The following is a 19,906-nucleotide window of genomic DNA, read 5'->3' as shown; positions in this document are numbered from 1 at the left end:
ATTTATATTCTTTAACGAAATAATGGAATGGGTTGACAAAAAAGTTTATATTTATTTTGGAATAAGGATTAGGTCATGCTGTTTTGGCAGATTTCTTCCTAATAATGGATAATTGTTCCTCGTCATTAGATATTTAATGTGAGTTGAAATGTCCGTTTTTGTGATAATGGTCCCACTGAAGTGCAATGCCACTGTCAAACAAAGCAGAATTTCTGAAGTTCAAATGCAATGCAAACTGTTTATCTTTGTGCTAGATTGTGCCAAATATTGACTCGCATGGAAGGACTTTCTCGCAGGGTACCGAGTGAAATTGTTTGGTGGTTATCTGTGGATATCTTTGACAATGAACTTATCAGATCTGTTCTGTTAACGCTCCCATTAGCTGAAGGTCAGAAATATTTAATTTTTTTGCAGATGAATGAGCAGTGAATATTCAGTTCAATACTGCTTTAGATGAAATAATTTGCTATCTGCTTAAAAAAAACAACCTCTTTAATTTAGAATTAATTACATTGACTGAATCATGACATTTGATTCCCAGAATGTATTGCATAAGTACACACCCATCACGCATCATTTCTTGGAGATATATTTATATCATTTTGTGCTATGTTTTGTTTGTAGAAATTGTTCTATTTATATTTACATTCACGAAACAATATTAAAAGAATTGCTGCTCTCAAACACAAATTACATTGACTCCCCAATCAAAGGAAAAGTTAAATTATTCTATCTGTTGAAACCAGGATTTGCTTGTCTTGTTATCTTGTATAAGTTAGACACCATTTGGCTAAAAAATAATAGTCTTGGTTCTCTGGCACCACCTGCATTATCATAAAGTCTGCCGCACGTTTTGTTTATATTTCCATTTTCAGAAAAATAGAACAAATCCTGATACTTGAAAAGAATGTGGTCCAGTATGGCTCACAGTTACTTCCCTTTACATGCGCACTGCTTTACTGTGCATCTTGTGTGATGGTCATGGTGGCAATAGGAGTTTGTATGCTTGTTTATGAAGGGAGGCCCTTTCCCAGGTTGATGTTACAACTGTTTATTTGGTTACATACTAGTTTGAACAAGCAAAACAAAAACAAAAAAACACCAGCCTGCACTATATTTTCAAAAGTCATTGCCTGAGAACCAATTCTTTTACGTTTTTAAGCCTTATCTTCTGATCATGGGATGGGAGATGGGATAGCCTAGTGGTTAAAGCGTTCAGCCGTCACGCCGAAGACCTGGGTTCAATTCCTAACATGTGTGAAGCCCATTTCTTGTGTCCCCCGCCGTGATATTGCTGGAATATTGCTAAGAGTGGTGTGAAACCGAACGAACAGACTCTGATCATGGGTTTGAATGTAGAGTGACCTGGGCCCATTTGCACAAAGCGATCTTAGCGCTAAGACTATTGTAAGCCTATGCTGACATATGGGAGTTACAATCATCTTAGCGCTAAGATCGCTTTGTGCAAGTGGGCCCTGAACAAGATCCTGAATCTGCCTACAGCAAAGTGCTGTATGTCTACAACTCTCATCACTGAGAAATGTGATAAAAGTGATGTTCAAAGAGGCAAGAAACTGAATAGGCAATCATATGGAGCTGGCTCACTCAACTGTGCTAAAACGTTCATGAATTCATTGATTCATTGAACATGTTTTGTTCTGGTTCATGTTCATCAGATCCAGATTTCAGGATCTGTCCGAAAACAGCTTCACATTGTCAACTAGCGGACAATATGGTAATTCCAGATTTGATGTCAAGAAGGCTGGAAATAAAATGTTATGTCTTGTAATTTTTCGACAAATTTTAATTTCAGCTGTGTGAATTGGGTATTTTACAATGTTTTCGAAGTAAAACTAAAAAGAAATTAATGACAGGTTTGCAAGTACTTGTACATGTTGGTTTCCGTAAACTGTGGAATTTTAGTGGAAGTTTGACAGGGGACGTGGAATGACTTGAGATTGGCTTCGGAACAACTTATTTATGGAGAGTTTTCACGTGTTTTCATGTGTTGTTGATGTTTTCATTATGCATAATTACCAAGGAGGAGGAGCAGGGACACGAAGTGTATTTTCTCCATGTTTTCATTCCTGTGACAAATGCTGATATACTGTAGGTTTCATATTCCTGGTTTGTTTTGTAGATTGTCCATTGAGTGTACATAATGTCCTATCAACTACTGATATCATAACAGTTACCAAAAACATTCTGGCAAAATTTGATGATGATTCTTAGAAGTTTGAGACTCAACTACCAATGGCTCTACGTTTACTTGTCAAGACTCATTTTACGCACAAAAATCCAAATACAAAATTCGACATATTTTGTGAAATATGAATGCTGCATATTCTTTCACCTATTTACAGTTCACTAAGAAACTCAGATATTCTTTTTTGATAATATCGTCCGGTGTAAATACTTGGTCGTCGGTCAGCATGTTGGTTTGAGGTCTTCATCAAAGCCGCTTGTACTTTGGTGCAAGGTGAGAGCTTCTCCAAACTGGTCACATGACATGCCACCACAATGCACACCTAATGCATTCAATTGCAGTCTGGGGGGCACGGGTGTCCCAGTCGTCTTTGGCGCCGCGATTCGCTGGGCAGAGTTGCGTCCCTTGGACATGCCAGAAACCTATGATTGTGGGTTCGAATCTCGGTTCACCCTGAGACTTGCATCACTTCGGGCTTTCCTCCCACATTAAGCTGACACGCCATGATATAACTGCAATACTGTTAAAAGCAGTGTTAAACCCAACTCACTCACTCACTCAATTGCAGTCTGTATAAGTCAGTATCAAGAACTCACATCTTCTAATTCATATTGAAGTTTCTTGTTAAGTCTGTGAGTCAAAAGTCGCCCTTCTGACATGGATTTAATACAATACAGGCGACTTAGGGCAAAGACCATCGCAGGTTCTGTACTTTTCACACTGACGTATGACAGTCGTAGTGATAAAATCAGTCTGGAAAAAATTGCATCTTCCATACTTTAACACTGACTTTTGACAATCGTAGCAATGGTAAAGTATGGAAGTTTTGTGGAATGTGGCCCCGGGTGCCCTGGGAGATACAACCATAGAGCTACAACTGTCGTAGATATATGTTAAACTACGGCAGTTACGATCACCTTAGCGCAAAGATCGCTTTGTACAAGGGCAACCAGGGCAGTAACTACTGAGTAATTAATTACTCTGTCAAAGACCTATATATAACATGAAACTGGGCATTACAAAGCCAGCATGTGAAGAAACTGCTCTATGTAAGTCCCTGACTGCATTCAGACCACCTAGTGTTGTGTGTCAGTGCTACAGTGTTCCTTGTTACTGTCTTGATTAATCTTGGGGCACGGGTGGCCCAGTCGTCTAAGGTGCCGCGATTCGCTGTGCAGAGTTGCGCCCCTTGGGCACGCCAGAAACCTATGATTGTGGGTTTGAATCTCGGTTCACCCTGATTATGTTTCCAGGTTTGTCAGCACCTTACCCGTGCTCGTGGGTTTCACCAAAGTGGTAAACGTCCGAGACCTGCATCACTTCAGGCTTTCCTGCCACATTAAGCTGACACGCTGCGATATAACTGGAATACTGTTAAAAGCAGCGTTAAACCCAACTCACTCACTCACTTGATTAATCTAGATTCATGATAAATCTTTATCTGACCTACTACATACAGATGGTGGCATCAGTGGTGGTTTTGTCTGAAGAAATGTCGCTATTGAGTTGATGGTGGACCATTGTAGATATACACATTTTTAGACCAGAAGTGCAGCATTTGGCAAACAGGTTTTACCAGTACATGTGTCACAAACTTTCATTTAGAAAATATTTTAGGTTCAGCGAAGGTTGCAACAGTTTTACAAAAGAAAACTCTAAGTTGTTTCGATTGGATTGTGTGTTTGTTTACCCATGAAGTTGACAAGTTGACATGAGAAATATACAAGCTCTACCAGTTGGTGCTAGATATATAGACTGGTACTAACATGAAACAGATTAGGTCTTTGCTGAAACTGACAAGATGGTGCCGATATGTACATACGACCATCCTTTCCTGTGATACATGGACTTAACACATATTGCCTATATCTGCCAATCAAGTCATAATACTGTTGTGTATTTCGCCAGTGTCAACAGTTGACATCCATTTCACTGTGGGGCTTTTGTTGTTTGTTTCATTGTTTGTTTGATCTATCTCCACCTCTCACGCTCTTCCCACGTCAATATTACTTGTTGTTTAGAGTATGGTAACTTAGTTACAATAAATCGTCAATATCAAGTCCTTTTTGTTGTCTTTGGTAAGGGGGGCGGTCAGGTAGCCTAGTGGTTAAAGCGTTCGCACGTCACGCCAAGACCCGGGTTCGATTCCAACATGGGTACAATGTGTGAAGTCCCATTTCTGGTGTCCCCCTCAGTGATATTGTTTGAATATTGCTAAAAGCAGCGTAAAACCATTTTCACTCACTCTAAGGTAAGCTATAAATCGTCAATATCAAGTCCTTTTTGTTGTCTTTGGTAAGGGGGGCGGTCAGGTAGCCTAGTGGTTTAAGCGTTCGCTCGTCACGCCAAAGACCCGGGTTAGATTCCGACATGGGTACAATGTGTGAAGTCCATTTCTGGTGTCCGCCTCAGTGATATTGCTTTAATATAGCTAAACGCAGCGTAAAAACATTTTCACTCACTCTAAGGTAAGCAGCTGATACCACTGTGGGGATTCTGCGTTGGAATCGGGCGAAGAAGACAATGCTGGGAGTAAGAGGCAACAAAATGGATTGGTAGGTCAGGCTCGGTGACTTGGTTGATAGTGTGTCATTGTACCCCAACGGTGTGGATCGTTGTTCACAATATCAATCACTGGATAGTCTGATGCATATTCGTTTGTATGCAGGCCACAGTGATATAGCTGCAATAAAAACCTTTGGAAATGATCTTTATTTTTTTCTAAAAATGGAGGCACGGGTGGACAAGTCGTCTATGGCGCCGCGATTTGCTGTGCAGAGTTGCGTCCCATGGGCACGCCAGAAACCTATGATTGTGGGTTCGCACCGATTATGTTTCTAGGTTTGTCAGCACCGTGCTTGTGGGTTTCACTGAAGTGGTAAACGTCTCAGACCTGCATCACTTCAGGCTTTCCTCCATCATTAAGCTGACATGCCGTGATATAACTGGAATAAAGTTAAAAGCGGCGTTAAACCCAACTCAGTCAGTTTTCTAAAAATCTTATTCTAAAACTACATTCTTTAGCTCTTTTGGTGGTACAATTCCTGAAATCTGCACTGTTCAGTTGTCAAAGTTAAGAATTCTGCATAAATTGCATGTGCATTAGGGATTCAAGCACACAGGTTACACAAGATATTGCAGTTATGTCACATGCTTCAAGTACCTCATCCCCCGGTTGGGATTGGTGTAGTCTAGTGGTCAAAGTTTTTGCTCATGATCTGATGGCCTGTGTTTGATTCCCTACAATGGTACCGTCTGTGATGGGGCGTCCGGGTAGCCAAGTGGTTAAAGCGTTCGCTCGTCACGACAAAGTCCCGGGTTCGATTCCCGACATGGGTACAATGTGTGAAGCCCATTTGTGGCGTCCCCCACGGTGATATTGCTGGAATATTGCTATAAGTGGCGTAAAATCACACTAACACACTCACTCACAATCTGTGAAAATTCTGAAAAGCATCAGACAGTCATACTCACAATATTTTTATATGTGTTGTGGAAGGTACTGATTGCCAATGCATGGTATACAATGGGATTCTTTGTGTTGAACATACATACACGAAAGCAATATTGTTATTGTGAGGTTATATTTTAAGCTTAGCCATCCTTGTTATTCTGGGTATCAGAATATGCTTGTCTGTGTACTAGTCTGTGTCTGTCTGAGTTCAAACCCGATGAGATACCATTGGCAGTTCAACATGCATACCTCTCTCAGACAGTGAAAACAGACTCGAGCCGACCAGCTCGTTTTAGCCTCTGAATGCCCAGCGACAGGCAGTGTAGCAACAAATACCACCTTTTGACGTCTTTTGGTATGACGCGGGGATCGAACCCTTTGCATCCCCTGGGTGAAGTAGCTCTGTATAGACTTGTGATTCTGGGTATTAGATTTTGCTTGTGACTGTCTGTCTGTGTACTAGTCCTAATGAGTTCTAGCCCACTGAGATACCATGCTAGTTTCAAATGGATAAATGGGCGGTCGGGTAGCCTAGTGGTTAAAGCATTCGCTCGTCACGCCGAAGACCCGGGTTCGATTCCAAACATGGGTACAATGTGTGAAGCCCATTTCTGGTGTCCCCCGCTGTGATATTGCTGGAATATTGCTAAAAGCGGCGTTAACCCATACTCACTCACTCACTCAAATGGATACCCCTCGCAGAGGAAGTGAAAACAGATCTCGAGCCCACCAGTCCCTGTTTTAGCATCCGAATGCTCAGCGCTAGACAGGGCAACCACCCTTTAACGTCTTTTGGTAAGACGCAGGGATCGAACCAACAGACCTTCCGGTCCGGGCAGATGCTCTATCCACTAAACCACGTAGAGGGGCCTTATACACTTGAACCAGAATTAAAATGATGATAATATACGGGCGTGATAACCGCTTCTTTGCATCTTCTGGATGAATCAGCTCTGTATAGACTTGATATTGTGACTAACAAATGTGGCACCAGAAATTTCCGTTGAAATGTCAAAATAAAGTTATTAAAAAATTATTACTGTACTGTATTACAACACGACATCAACAATTGATAACTGCCCCAAACGTATTGCTGTTAATACTAAAAAAGACCGGCATTGCCATTGTAGGTACATTGCTGGACTATGTGGGCAATTAATTCGATCAGTGGTTTGTCTGGTCCAGATTTGATTATTTACAGGCCACCTGTAGCTGAAATATTGATGAGTGCGGCTCTAAATATACAAGAATATACACAAGGTCTTACATTTTGGTTTGCTTAGTTTACGAATCCGCCGACCTTCAAAATTGGAAGGGGGCACGGGTGGCCCAGTCGTCTAAAGGGGCCGCGATTCGCTGTGCAGAGTTGCGTCCCTTGGGCACGCCGGAAACCTATGATTGTGGGTTCGAATCCCGGTTCGCCCCGATTATGTTTCTAGGTTTGTCAGCACCATACCCGTGCTCGTGGGTTTCACCGAAGTGGTAAACGTCTGAGACCTGCATCACTTGGGCTTTCTTCCCAAATTAAGCTGACACGCCGCGATATAACTGGAGTACTGTTAAAAGTGGCTTTAAACCCAACTCACTCACTCAAAATTGAAAATTCTGGAATAGAAATAAAGTTAGAGGAACAAAACCATTATATTCAGCCGATAGTAAAGATCGCTTTGACCACAGGACCATGTAACAATAAAAATATGAAAAGTCGCAAAAAAATCATAGACGAAGCCAAAGGCAAGGCCTCGTCGATGATTTTTTTTGCGACTTTTTGTTATTTTTATTGTTACATGGTCCTGTGCTTTGACAATATAAATAATCCCAGGGATTTTATATGACTAAAACTGATTTTATTTCCAACTCACTCTCTCACTCAAGAATGAAGTCACGAACTGTGAATCTGTTAATAAACGCAATGAAACTACATCTTTATTTCCAGCCATATTTGGGCGTTGAGGTATCCAACTGGTTAAGGCGTTAGCTCGTCACGCCGAAGGTCCGGGTTTGATTCCCCACTTGGGTACAATGTGCGAAGCTTATTTATGGCTCCCAACGCTGTGATATTGCTGGAATATTTCTATAAGCGGCGTAAAGCAATACTCACTCACTATTACCAAACTTGGATTTCTTTCAGAACACTCGTCACACACGGAAACTATCGAGTACAACCGAATAGTCATGCAAAAATAGAAGCCGACACCTGCTAACCCTCAACAGCACACTAATGTGGAAAAGCCGCAGCAAGTCTGCTTTCGACCCCTGCTAAGATCAGTTTATCACCAACTGGGTCAAACACATATTCTCTGCTTGGATTACGCGTATACGTCAGTTTGTCTGGATACGACCTACTTTCCCGGACCTCAACACAACAAGGACTGTGTAAAATAATAACAAGGCCATCCGTTCCGGCTTGGTGGATCGCAATTCCCGTCCTCACCAGTGGCCGCATTCTATGATGGTGGAACTCCCGTAGATATATATAGCCGTGCTTCAAAGTTATCTATAGACAGCAGCATGCCAGGTAAGTGCTGAATGTCAAACCATCCCCCTACATCCATGTACATCAACGTGCAGCATCTCCATACTCCATTGCTGAACAGTGAAATATATAGGCAACTTGATACGACGCTTGATACCATATGGCGACATGATACTCGCCTGTCTCTAATGGTATAGCTATTATTGAGTATCCGGTTTCAATCACCGGGATTCAGAGGAAATATTTGACAGATGCCATCAATTTTATTTCCATGCTTCGTCCCACCCGTCTGGGATCCAGGTTAGGATTTTTCCTAATGTTTTACCTTACCGACTGGTCAGGTCCGTTGACAGGGTCGGTTAGTTATTGCATGTTATCGAACTCCGACGGCGTGGGCGTTGCTTGCAATATCAATCACTTGTTTTGTTTAGAATTGAATAATCATTCGCCGTGATATCATGATAGCATTGATAGAGGATGAAATTGTTATATACAGTAGGACATGGATATAACGAACTGCAAGGGACCAGAGAAATCAGTTCGTTATATCCGTTCTTCGTTGTATACGTTTTCACTCTGAGACGTCCGCCATCTTGGATACAATAAAACACCATACACGTAATTGCAGCAATGACTTATACAGGAGATAAATCGGGGATTTTTTAACAGTTCGTTGTATCCGTTTGTTCGCTATATCCGTGTTCGTTATATCCGTGTTCTACTGTATCTGTACATTGGTCAGGGGGCACGGATGGATCGTTGTTCACAATATCAATCACTGGATGGTCTGTGCATACTCGTTTGGTTAAAGTCCAAGGTGAAAAAGCTGCAATATTGCTGAGTGCAGCGTTAAAAAACACACTGACGGGTTGTTTATGTGACAGACTTATATTCACACAGAAACAAATTAAGAACCTTTGTAAATGGTCTTAATTTGTGGCTGAAAATGTTATTCTAAAAATACATTCTCTCTGCATATTGCAGAAAGCTAGTTTAATTATATCTACCATAGTCAACACCTTTCGGTCATACTATCAAAAAGGCTAGCCAACTGGTAACCCAACTGTCGATATTTGTTCAAACTATGGGTCATTTACTGTTCCGCCAAGTGACCAGTTGGTGTGATCACCTCAGGAAGGACTTTGGCCACATCGCATGTTGATCTCGTTACCACAACATCCAATCACATACAAGAAGTTAACCGCGCGTTATATATCACCGACTGACTCCGTTAGTGTAACACGCACGCTCCGCCTTATATAGGAGTTGACAAGATGGCCACTGGCAGTGAAGGTACGTGTGGCATCAGGTTCCCGATATAGCAATAAATACAATAACATGAATAAAACTAATGTTACATATGGGATTACACTTTCTTAGTAAAGTACAGATTCTAGTACTTTTTTGGGTTGAGTCCCGTCCGAGAATCGAATCCCCACCTGCGAGGGTGAGGCTCCTAATCGCCAGCACACTAAGTCAGCGATCTAACCCACTCAGCCACCGAGGCTTCCACAAAAATGGAAGTCCAACAACTGGTAGTCTAGATCACGTACTTTGAGTACCCCCCTGACAAGTGTAAATTGGCACGGCTCCCATGGCCGAAAGCTATGAATACACAATGCCATTTAGAAAGTGGTCAGATGTAACTAATGTTATATCCCGGACGGGACTCAACCCCAAAAAGTAGTAGAATCTGTACTTTACTAAGAAAGTGTTATCCCAAATATAACATTAGTTACATTTGACCACTTTCTAAATGGCATTGTGTATTAATATGAATAAAGTTTAAACTGATACTTGTCACTCAACTGACAATTCCAGATACAACACTTTTGAGAGATGTTTTGCGTCACTCGGCTTACAGTAACAGCAAACAATTGGCTTGCAAACAATCGTCAGCACCCAGATGGATAGTGTAAATCCTGCTGGCGTTACGTGGTTCATGTACCGTGCAGTGCCCCGTTACACAAAGCGATCTTAACGCCACAACTGTCGTAAGTCAGTGTTAAAGAATGGGAGTTACGATCGACTTAGTGCTAAGGTCGCTTTGTGGAACTGGGCCCAGGTAGTAGAGGTACCGGGGCGGTCGGGTAGCCTAGTGGTTAAAGTGTTCGCTCGTCACGCCGAAGACCTGGGTTCGATTCCCGACATGGGTACAATGTGTGAAGCCCCATTTTTGGTGTCCCCCGCCGTGATGTTGCTGGAATATTGCTAAAAGCGGCGTAAAACCATACTCACTCACTCACTCACTAGTAGAGGTAACGTAAGTCTCCCAGTAAGGTGGCCTAGTTTTGGTAACTAGCGACCTATAGCCCGAGTTTTATATTGTGTTGTTGTTTAATCGTCTGTTCTTGGTATTCTTTTCAAACTTGTATTGAATATGGATCTGTGGTGTTACTGCTTGTTATTCTGTCCTTTGATGACATGATTTTAGAAAATATAAGTGCATTACTCTGTCAAGTCAAAATATGGTTGAAATATTGCTGACGGGAAAACTTTAACTTACATTAATTCCATAGGTCATCTCGCTCAAGAGAAATCCTTTTGAAATTTGATTCACTAGTTTACTAGTTCACGTGACTATCACATTACACCACATTATCTAAAATAATACATCAAATGTATACCTAATTTCTATTCACCATAAAAAGCTTTTCTCAAAATGTCATGTTGCACGAAGTATATGCCGTGGAATCGGCAGACGAGCGGTTTACCTTGAAACACTTACAACATCACAACTCCATTGCTGCACGAAGGTATTATCGGAAAAGTGAGTGTGAGTGAGTATGGTTTTACGTCGCTTTAAGCAATATTCCAGCAATATCGCGGCGGGGGAAACCAGAAATGAGCTTCACACATAGTACCCATGTCGGCAATCGAATCCGGGTCTTCGGCGTGACGAGCGAACGCTTTAACCTCAAGGCTACCCGACCGCCCCTTTTAATCGGAATAAGCCGAGTAACTCCGAATGGTCGTGAGAATAGTTGATCGTGATTCCAGGGGCTGGTTTGCCGGTCCCAGATTCACTCAATCATAACACTATTAATATATTTCAACAACCAGAGGTTATTTCCCCCCGACAATATATTGTTTACGAAAGCCTATTATGGTCAAAATTGAAAAGACACGAAAAGAAATTCGTTATAACGGAATAAAAAGATTAGTTATTACGGAAATATTTTCATTATAATGGAAAAAAAGATTCGTTATTTTGAAAACAAATTCGTTATAACGGCAAAAAAAGATTCGTTATTACGGAAATAATTTCGTTATAACGGAAAAAAAGATTCGTTATTACAATAATAAATTCCTTATAACGGAAAAAAAATCGGAAAAAGAGATTCGTTATCACGGAAATAATTTCGTTATAACGGATAAAAGATTCGTTATTTACGCTATAACGTATCTTTTTTTCGTAATAACGAATCTTTTTTTCCGTTATGACGAATATCTTTTCGTGTCCTTTCCATATTTCAGTTTTGACCCAAATAGGCTTTCGTAATTGTTCGCTTATTATGCTGGATATCCTGACGCCCATTGATAGATTCCACAGAAACCAAAGCTCTTTTTTTTTTACTGTCAGTGAAAGCTCGGGTTCATGTTCTTTATCCATGTCAAAGGATAGTTGAAACCTCATTTATCAAAAACAAGTTCCACTGTTATTGTTTGTTTCATTTCCAGGTTCTCTGAAAGGTCTTGTTGCCTTGGTAACAGGTGCAACAAGTGGCATAGGCCTGGGCATCGCGCACAGTCTGGCCAGGAGGGGTTGCAGCATCGTCGTGAATGGACTTGGGGATGCGAAGCTGTTCGCGGAAATCAAGGAGGACTTTGTGAAGTACGAGTCGTGAATCAAAGGGGGGATAACTCATCTTCTTTTACCCTGTGGGGTCGAATAGGTCTACTGCATGCTTGCTGTAAAAGGCGATCCATGCTTGTCGGAAGAGTTGACTAACGGGATCTGACGGTATCAGGTGGTAAGGCTCGCTGACTTGGTTGATGCATGTTATCGTATCCCATATTGCGTGGGACCCGTGAAGATTCCGGGGTGGAATAGGTCTTCAGCAACCCATGCTTGCCGTAAACGGCGTCTATGCTTGTCGTAAAAGGCGACTAACGGGATCGGGTGGTCAGGCTCGCTGACTTGGTTGATGCATGTCATCGATCCCAATTGCTTGGATCGATGCTCATGATATTAATCACTGGATCGTCTGGTCCAGACTCGATTATTTGCAGACTGCCGTCATATAGCTGGAATATTGCTGAGTGCGGCGTTAAACAACAAACGAACAAAATCATTCAGCCTGTGTATTGATAAACACATTGGAACTATTAACGACTATTTCTACGTCGTAAACGATGCTATAATTGCCCTCCAGTATGCGCGTGAGGGGTGGGGGCGTGTGCTGGGATTTTATCGAAAACAATAAATATCAATCACTGGATTGTTTGGACTCGATTTATAACAACGCCGTCATATAGCTGCAACATTGCCGAGTTTGGCGTGTCACAACTAACAAACAAACAAACATTTTGTGTTACAGGCAACACGGGGTTGACACACATTTTTCAGGGGAAAATCTCGCGAAGCTGAGCGAGATACAGAAACTACACGGCGATGTCATTAAACTCTACCCTAGGGGAGTGGACATTCTGGTAAATAACGCAGGTATTTGAATATTTGCCACTGACTGAACACACTTCTATTGTGTGAAGCAGCATGTCAGTGCTCGCTATTGTTTCAACAGTAATGTACCCTTTCCATATTCACAAGACACCTCTGTTAAAAACAGAAAACAAACCTATGTATGTGCAAATATCCTACATCAAGGTATTGTATACAAACCAGCTATATGTATGTATGTATGTATGTGTGTGTGTGTGTGTGTGTGTGTGTGTGTGTGTGTAAATATCCTACCTCAAGGTATTGTATATAAACCAGCGAGGTATTGGCGATGCATCGATCGAGTATCGATTTGTCTTACATGTGTTTACAAACTGGTACAGATCAACAGTTTCGTTATATGCTATTCAATATGATGGTGTATTATGATAAAGTTAAAGGTGGCTCAGTCGTCTAAGGCGCCGCGATTCGCTGTGCAGAGTTGCGTCCCTTGGGCACGCCAGAAACCTATGATTGTGGGTTCGAATCCCAGTTCGCCCCGATTAGGTTTCTAGGTTTGTCAGCACCAAACCGAGGCTCGTGGGTTTCACCGAAGTGGTAAACGTCTGAGACCTGCATCACTTCGGGCTTTCCTCCCAGCTGACACGCCGTGATATGACTGGAATAATGTTAAAAGCGGCGTTAAACCCAACTCACTCACTCACACATGGCGCAAGACTACCGCCAAGCCGCTGATGGTGTTGACTACGTTCTCCTTGCAGGGTTCCAGCATGTGTGCCCTGTTGAGAGTTTCCCGACTGAGAAGTGGGATTCCATGATTGCGGTGATGCTGACAGCGCCGTTCCACCTGACCCAGATGTTCCTGCCGCACATGAGAGCCAAGGGTCGGTACTCGAAAAGGTCAAAGAGATCAGCTCTCTCCATGCGCTTTTCAAACGAGAATCTGAGCGTCTCACTAATAACATAGCACAGGGGAGACTAATGACAGTCATGGCATGTGAGATTCAAGTCATTCATAATCTGCGCTGTGCGACCGTAAACTCTATGATGTAGATCGGTCTCTCAGTTAATTATCATAATAAGACACTTTCATATAAGTTTCTGTTTTTGAAGTCTACATTAAGACTGACAGGAAACAGGGTCCAGGCACTGAAACCTAGTCCCCCGTTAATACACGTTATGACCGTGATGGGGGTTCGATCCCCAGCCGCATCATACCAAAGGATAAAGGACGTACTTGTTGTTACCCTGCCTGGCCTTCGACATTAAGAGGCTAAAACAAGGACTGGTCGGCTCGGAGTCGGTATACCGTGTCTGAGTCGGGTATTCATGTTAAACTGCGGCATGGTATCTCAGCACTAACACTATAAGCACTAACACAAGCACACACACACACACACACACGCACGCACGCACGCACGCACGCACGCACTCGCAATAATCTTGAACACGACGTAAAACCCCATTTCACCTCACGTCACCCCAAACAAACTGCAAAAGAGTTCGTCGCGTAAAACTGTCACGTCGGAGCCTTTGATATTGGCGTCTGATAAATCAGTATTGGTCTCGAATGAAGAATGTTTCGTTAGCCAACATAAACGGTAGCTGATATATAAACAATGAATATTTCTGTTACAAAATTATCCTTGCTTCAGGATGGGGGCGCATCATCAACATGTCTTCGTGCCATGGTCACGTGGCTTCAGCCAACAAATCAGCGTACGTCTCCGCAAAACATGGCATCATAGGACTTACTAAGGTAATGGCTGATAACAACAGGGACTTTGTTATTATAAATCTATTGAAGCTTTAAATCTAGAACCCGATATGACGTCGTACGGTATTTACCGTAATACAGTGGTATATGTCATATCATGAACACATTATCTTCCCGATGTAAGTGAGTTTACTGACTATAATAGTCCAGAGTCCACCCTGGCTGGAATTCCAAAGTTACATTTTGGCTGGACTAACGAGTCTATGCATAGTTAAGTCAAAATTGCATAACGAAGTAGACAGCCGGCCTACAACGTGGATGGGGGCACGGGTCGCCCAGTCGTCTAAGGCGCCGCGATTCGCTGTGCAGAGTTGCGTCCCTTGGGCACGCCAGAAACCTATGATGGCTCGAATCACGGTTTGCCCCGATTATGTTTCTAGGTTTGTCAGCACCATACCCGTGATCGTGGGTTTCACCGAAGTGGTAAACGTCAGAGTCCTGCATCACTTCGGGCTTTCCTCCCACATTAAGCTGACACGCCGCGATATAACTGGAATACTGTTAAAAGTGGCGTTAAACCCAACTCACTCACTCACTACAACGTGGATTTCAACATGCAGATTTCGGTCGACTGCAGGATTTGCAAAACATGTGTACCGCCAACTAAACATCGACAGATATTTGGCAAATCTTTTCATGTTTTTAGTCAAGGTGCTTAAATGTTTTTATGCACCTCGCGGCGTAAGACCCGTTTAATAGATCTTGATTATCGATCAGATCGTTTTGACTGGGCGCCGCCATTTTGTTTGAGAAGCTTGTCGTTTGATATGCGAGATGAAATCTGATTGGTCCGTAGGAGGGACATAGAAGGGACATAACTCGTAATAACCACTGGTGGCGCTACGACCGAGCCTGGACACTCCAGCCTGGTTCGGCAAGGGTGAAAACTGGACTTAGGTATAGGATAAAACACGTTCGAGAGTTGTTATGATATTTAAAACCCGCATCCCTCGGAAAAACCAAAGGGTTTTAAATATCATAACAACACGAGGGGAAGTTTTTTTATTTTACTTAAAAACCGATTTTGAACATTAAAACAACATTTTTCAACATTTTTTATGTTTCGAACATACTTTCCATGAACCTTAGGAAACGGGCGTAAAATATCTGTTGCTGGCGTACGAATCTTGAACAGGACATTCTAAAAAGTAGTGCAGCTTATGAACACCTCTGTAGCCTTGTGGTACACTCACTGGGCTATAGATATGAAGGTTGCGAGTTCGATTCTTGGAAATATAAAGAAAACGTTTGTCATTTGATTTTACATTTCAGTACATGTTACAATCTGAACGGAAGTTATATTCATAAAATACCCAGGACATTATATAAAATCCCTGGGATATTACAACACATTATATAGCAAATATGACTTGAATAATGTTTATGAGATTTAACCCGACTGGAGAACAATAGGATGACGTCACCGGAGGTATATAAAGTCAGTTAACGCCCTTGTCTCGGGAAGACGGAACGCATTTACTGCCGAGCGAAGTCTCACCATCGCCTTCTCACCATCCATCACATCCCTCACACGTACTGGCAAACCTCGGTGTATGGTGGTGTATAATTATTTCTGTGGTCTCGGTGCAATGCCGGTGTATTGGTTGCCTCCAAATACTTTCAAACACTGCTCTAATTCATTCATTAATTCACTGTTCTGCTCTATGTCTATTCTCCTTTACGCAGACGGTTGCCATAGAGACGGCTGGTTCCGGTGTCACGTGTAACGCCATTTGTCCTGGTTATGTTGAAACACCGTGTAAGTAATGAAGCTTCGAGTATAATCTTCATATCACAACACACATGAATGATGTACCGGTGACCATCCGGGTCAGACTTGGTTCTCAGCAACCCACTCTTGTCAGATTTCTCCAGGTACTCGTGAGCCATCAATGCGTTCTTGGACTTCCAGGATCCAAGACAGGGCTCCGAGCCTGCAAGATTCCGGGTTAGAATAGGTCTTCAGCAACCCATACTTGCCGTAAAAGGCGACTATGCTTGTCGTAAAAGGCGACTAACGGGATCAGGTGGTAAGGCTCGCTGACTTGATTGATGCACGTCTTGTATCCCAATTGCGTAGATCGATGCTCATGATGTCAATCACTGGATTGCCTATTGAGAGACTGCCATCAAAGAGCTAGAACATTGCTGAGTGCGGCCTCAACAAACCCACAACAAACAAACCGTGATTGTTGTATGGGACATTGCCATTGTTCCGGCTCACAGTAATTATGTGCAATATGTTCCAGAAAACTCAAATGATATCTTAATAAGTCGAACAAGAAGCAAACACTTGTTTTTGAACAGCAGACTATTTGATACGAGCCATGTCGCGAGAAAAGTGTTTTCCTCTGGCAGTCACTTGCTTGATAATGGTGTTAGAGACCCGTGAAGATTCCGGGGTAGAATAGGTCTTCAGCAACCCGTGCTTGCCGTAAAAGGTGACTATGCTTGTCGTAAAAGGCAACTAACGGGATCGGGTGTTCAGGCTCGCTGACTTGGTTGATGCATGTCATCGATCCCAATTGCTTGGATCGATGCTCATGATGTCAATCGCTGGATTGTCTGGTCCAGACTCGATTATTTACAGACCGCCGTCATATAGCTAGAATTTTGCTGAGTGCGGCGTTAAACAGCAAGCTAACCAACCAACGTGATAATGGTGTTAGAACCTACACCGAAACGTCGCTCTTAATTGTAATAAAGAAGTTGTTCATCCATAAATTCGTATCCCTACTTAGTTTCCAACTGGGTAAAGCTTTAAATGAGTGTACACTACACTGATGTCCAAAAAACATATGTTTGTGTACTTCCAGTGTTTATAAAGCAGGCAGAGGATAGATCTCGAGACCAGGGAATCACATTAGAGCAAGCAAAGGTATGACAATTTACAGGGCCGAAATAGATCAATTTAAAGTGCTTGTTCATTCGAACTCGGCATCGTCCCAACCCAAATAGGTCATCTCAGCTAGAACTCATCCTCGACAATCCAGAGTGTATTAATCTGTTCTATTATGTTCGATGGTCATGTTGAATGTACCGAAAAAATAAGTTGTGTAAAATTATGAAATTTTTGGCTCCTCCTTTTAGAATATATTTTTTTATTTTTTGAAGTAGTGAACAAAAAGCTACTCTCTAACAAGATTCCGAGGCCTCCCAACATCATTACATGCGCGCCCTGCCCTGAAGCTAATATCTGGGATAGATATACTGCACTTACCCAAATTGGATAGATATAAAAAGTTTAAAAAAACTTTCTTATTATTTCAGGCTCAAATTGTCAGCGTCCATGCTTCCAGACAGCCTGTCAAGCTGGAACATGTAAGTATCTTATTTTTTGAAATTAAAATAATTTCCTATTGGATTTGGGTTCAAATACACACAGTGTAAGCAGACTGAGGAAGTTAAACATGTAAATATCGCACTGTGCCGGGAAAAGGCTTGGATAGAATTTTTGGTTGCATTTTTAAGAAAATGTAATAATTTAATCAACTAAGATCGAGGAGAACTGATTATCGTGTAGGAGCATACCTGTCCTACGTATATAAACAGGCAGTATTTTGACATGTTTGTGCGGGTAGCACCAGATTCCTGGGATGAACAATTGGCCACTGTCAAAAGGGTATCATAAGGGTAAAGTCAAGGTCAAGGTCATCTATTATGATGCCAATGCCATTATTCAGTGACAGTATTCCTGACTCTTCTTAAGGATTCGTTTGCTAAAACGATTATTAATCATATTGATGCGATAAACTGAACGGATGAACTTGTAACATGACCTGTTTTTAATTAGCTCCACAAGATCGACCTGCTCAGTATCTGCTCAATAAACGCCTTGGCTGACGTCACAATTAGGTTTATGTAGAGATTTCTGTAATCAAACATCGTACGTTTTGACACATAACTGAATCGGTTAACTTTAATGAAAAGAATGGAACATTTCCTAACTCGAGTGTTGTATTCATATGCTGTGTCTGAAGTTACTTCATACAGGTGGGTCGCACGGGTACCCAAGTCGTCTAAGGCGCCGCGTCCCTTGGGCACACCAGAAACCTATGATTGTGGGTTCGAATCCCCGTTCGCCCCGATTATGTTTCTAGGTTTGTCAGCACCATACCCGTGCTCGTGGGTTTCACCGAAGTGATAAACGTCTGAGACCTGCATCACTTCGGGCTTTCCTCCCACATTAAGCTGACACCCCGCGATATAACTGTAATACTGTTAAAAGCGGCGTTAAACCCAACTCACTCACTCACTCACTCACTCACTCGAGTGAAAATATGTCTTGGACTTCGACACATATGTCTTGGACTTCATAATACACAACTGCTGATAGGTGTCCTAGACATCTTGTCTTTGAAAATCAATAAATTTGCTCTTTTTTTCGTCAAATATTACATTTGGTTAAAAGTCATAATGAAATTTAACAACAGTCCTTTCAATTTTCAGTCACATCAAAAGCATAATTCGATTCATAGTCCTTTCAAATTTATAAGAAACCTTTATTTTGACAGATCGGTGAAATGGCAGCGTTTCTGTGTTCCTCCGCGGCTGACCAAATGACCGGAGCTTCACTCGTTGTGGACGGAGGATGGACCGCGCAGTGAATTGTCGTTGTCATAGAAACGACTTTGTTCACTCCAAATAGGAATTCTCTGGGAAAAAGTTCTCTCTTCGAGTGGTTTATGCGGAGATGGGGCGGACATGGTTTTAGTGATGTGTGAAGATCACATGAATACAAGATGTTCGAATTTTCTTGTCAAAATCCAAATGTCAGTTCCGGCAGTCAATGAGATGGACTGAAAGTAGTTCCGGCAGTCAATGAGATAGACTGAAAGTAGTTCCGGCAGTCAATGAGATAGACTGAAGTAGTTCCTGCAGTCAATGAGATAGACTGAAGTAGTTCCTGCAGTCAATGAGATAGACTGAAAGTAGTCCCGGTAGTCAATGAGATACACTGTAAGTAGTTCCGGTAGTCAATGAGATAGACTGAAAGTAGTTCCGGTAGTCAATGAGATAGACTGAAAGTAGTTCCGGTAGTCAATGAGATAGACTGAAAGTAGTTCCGGTAGTCAATGAGATAGACTGAAAGTAGTCCGGTAGTCAATGAGGTTGACTGAATTAGTTCCTATACAGTCAATGAGGTAGACTGCAAGTAATTCGGGCACAAAGTGTTATTTCAATTTTAAATGTTCAAATAAATTTAGTATTTCATCTGTTTATACATAATATAACAGTTTGCTTACTTCCACTGCCTCCATCACAATCTTCATCAACCTGATCAAGATGAACTATTTATCATCAGTCGTTGGTGGAAATATCAGTATATCTTTGCAATTTCATAAAAATATGATATTTATTCGGTTGATATA

At 41.9% G+C, this 19,906-nt stretch overlaps 1 protein-coding gene across 1 annotated transcript; it reads left to right on the top strand.

Annotated features, from left to right (window-relative positions):
* The first annotated feature begins 7,845 nt into the window (after nucleotides 1–7,845).
* Nucleotides 7,846–19,502, top strand: LOC139455806 (D-beta-hydroxybutyrate dehydrogenase-like). The gene is made up of 9 exons (XM_071237355.1): nucleotides 7,846–8,178; nucleotides 11,818–11,971; nucleotides 12,678–12,802; nucleotides 13,519–13,641; nucleotides 14,413–14,516; nucleotides 16,221–16,293; nucleotides 17,351–17,412; nucleotides 17,805–17,855; nucleotides 19,049–19,502. Exons 1-9 carry the CDS (start codon nucleotides 8,172–8,174, stop codon nucleotides 19,139–19,141), a joined length of 792 nt encoding a protein of 263 aa, XP_071093456.1. The 5' UTR covers nucleotides 7,846–8,171; the 3' UTR covers nucleotides 19,142–19,502.
* The last annotated feature ends 404 nt before the right edge of the window (nucleotides 19,503–19,906 follow it).

Source organism: Haliotis cracherodii, unplaced genomic scaffold (assembly GCF_022045235.1).
Source record: "Haliotis cracherodii isolate W230 unplaced genomic scaffold, xgHalCrac1.p SCAF_11, whole genome shotgun sequence".
Taxonomy (NCBI): domain Eukaryota; kingdom Metazoa; phylum Mollusca; class Gastropoda; order Lepetellida; family Haliotidae; genus Haliotis; species Haliotis cracherodii.
Note: the sequence above shows the minus strand (reverse complement) of the source record. Positions and strands in the feature narration are given on the sequence as shown.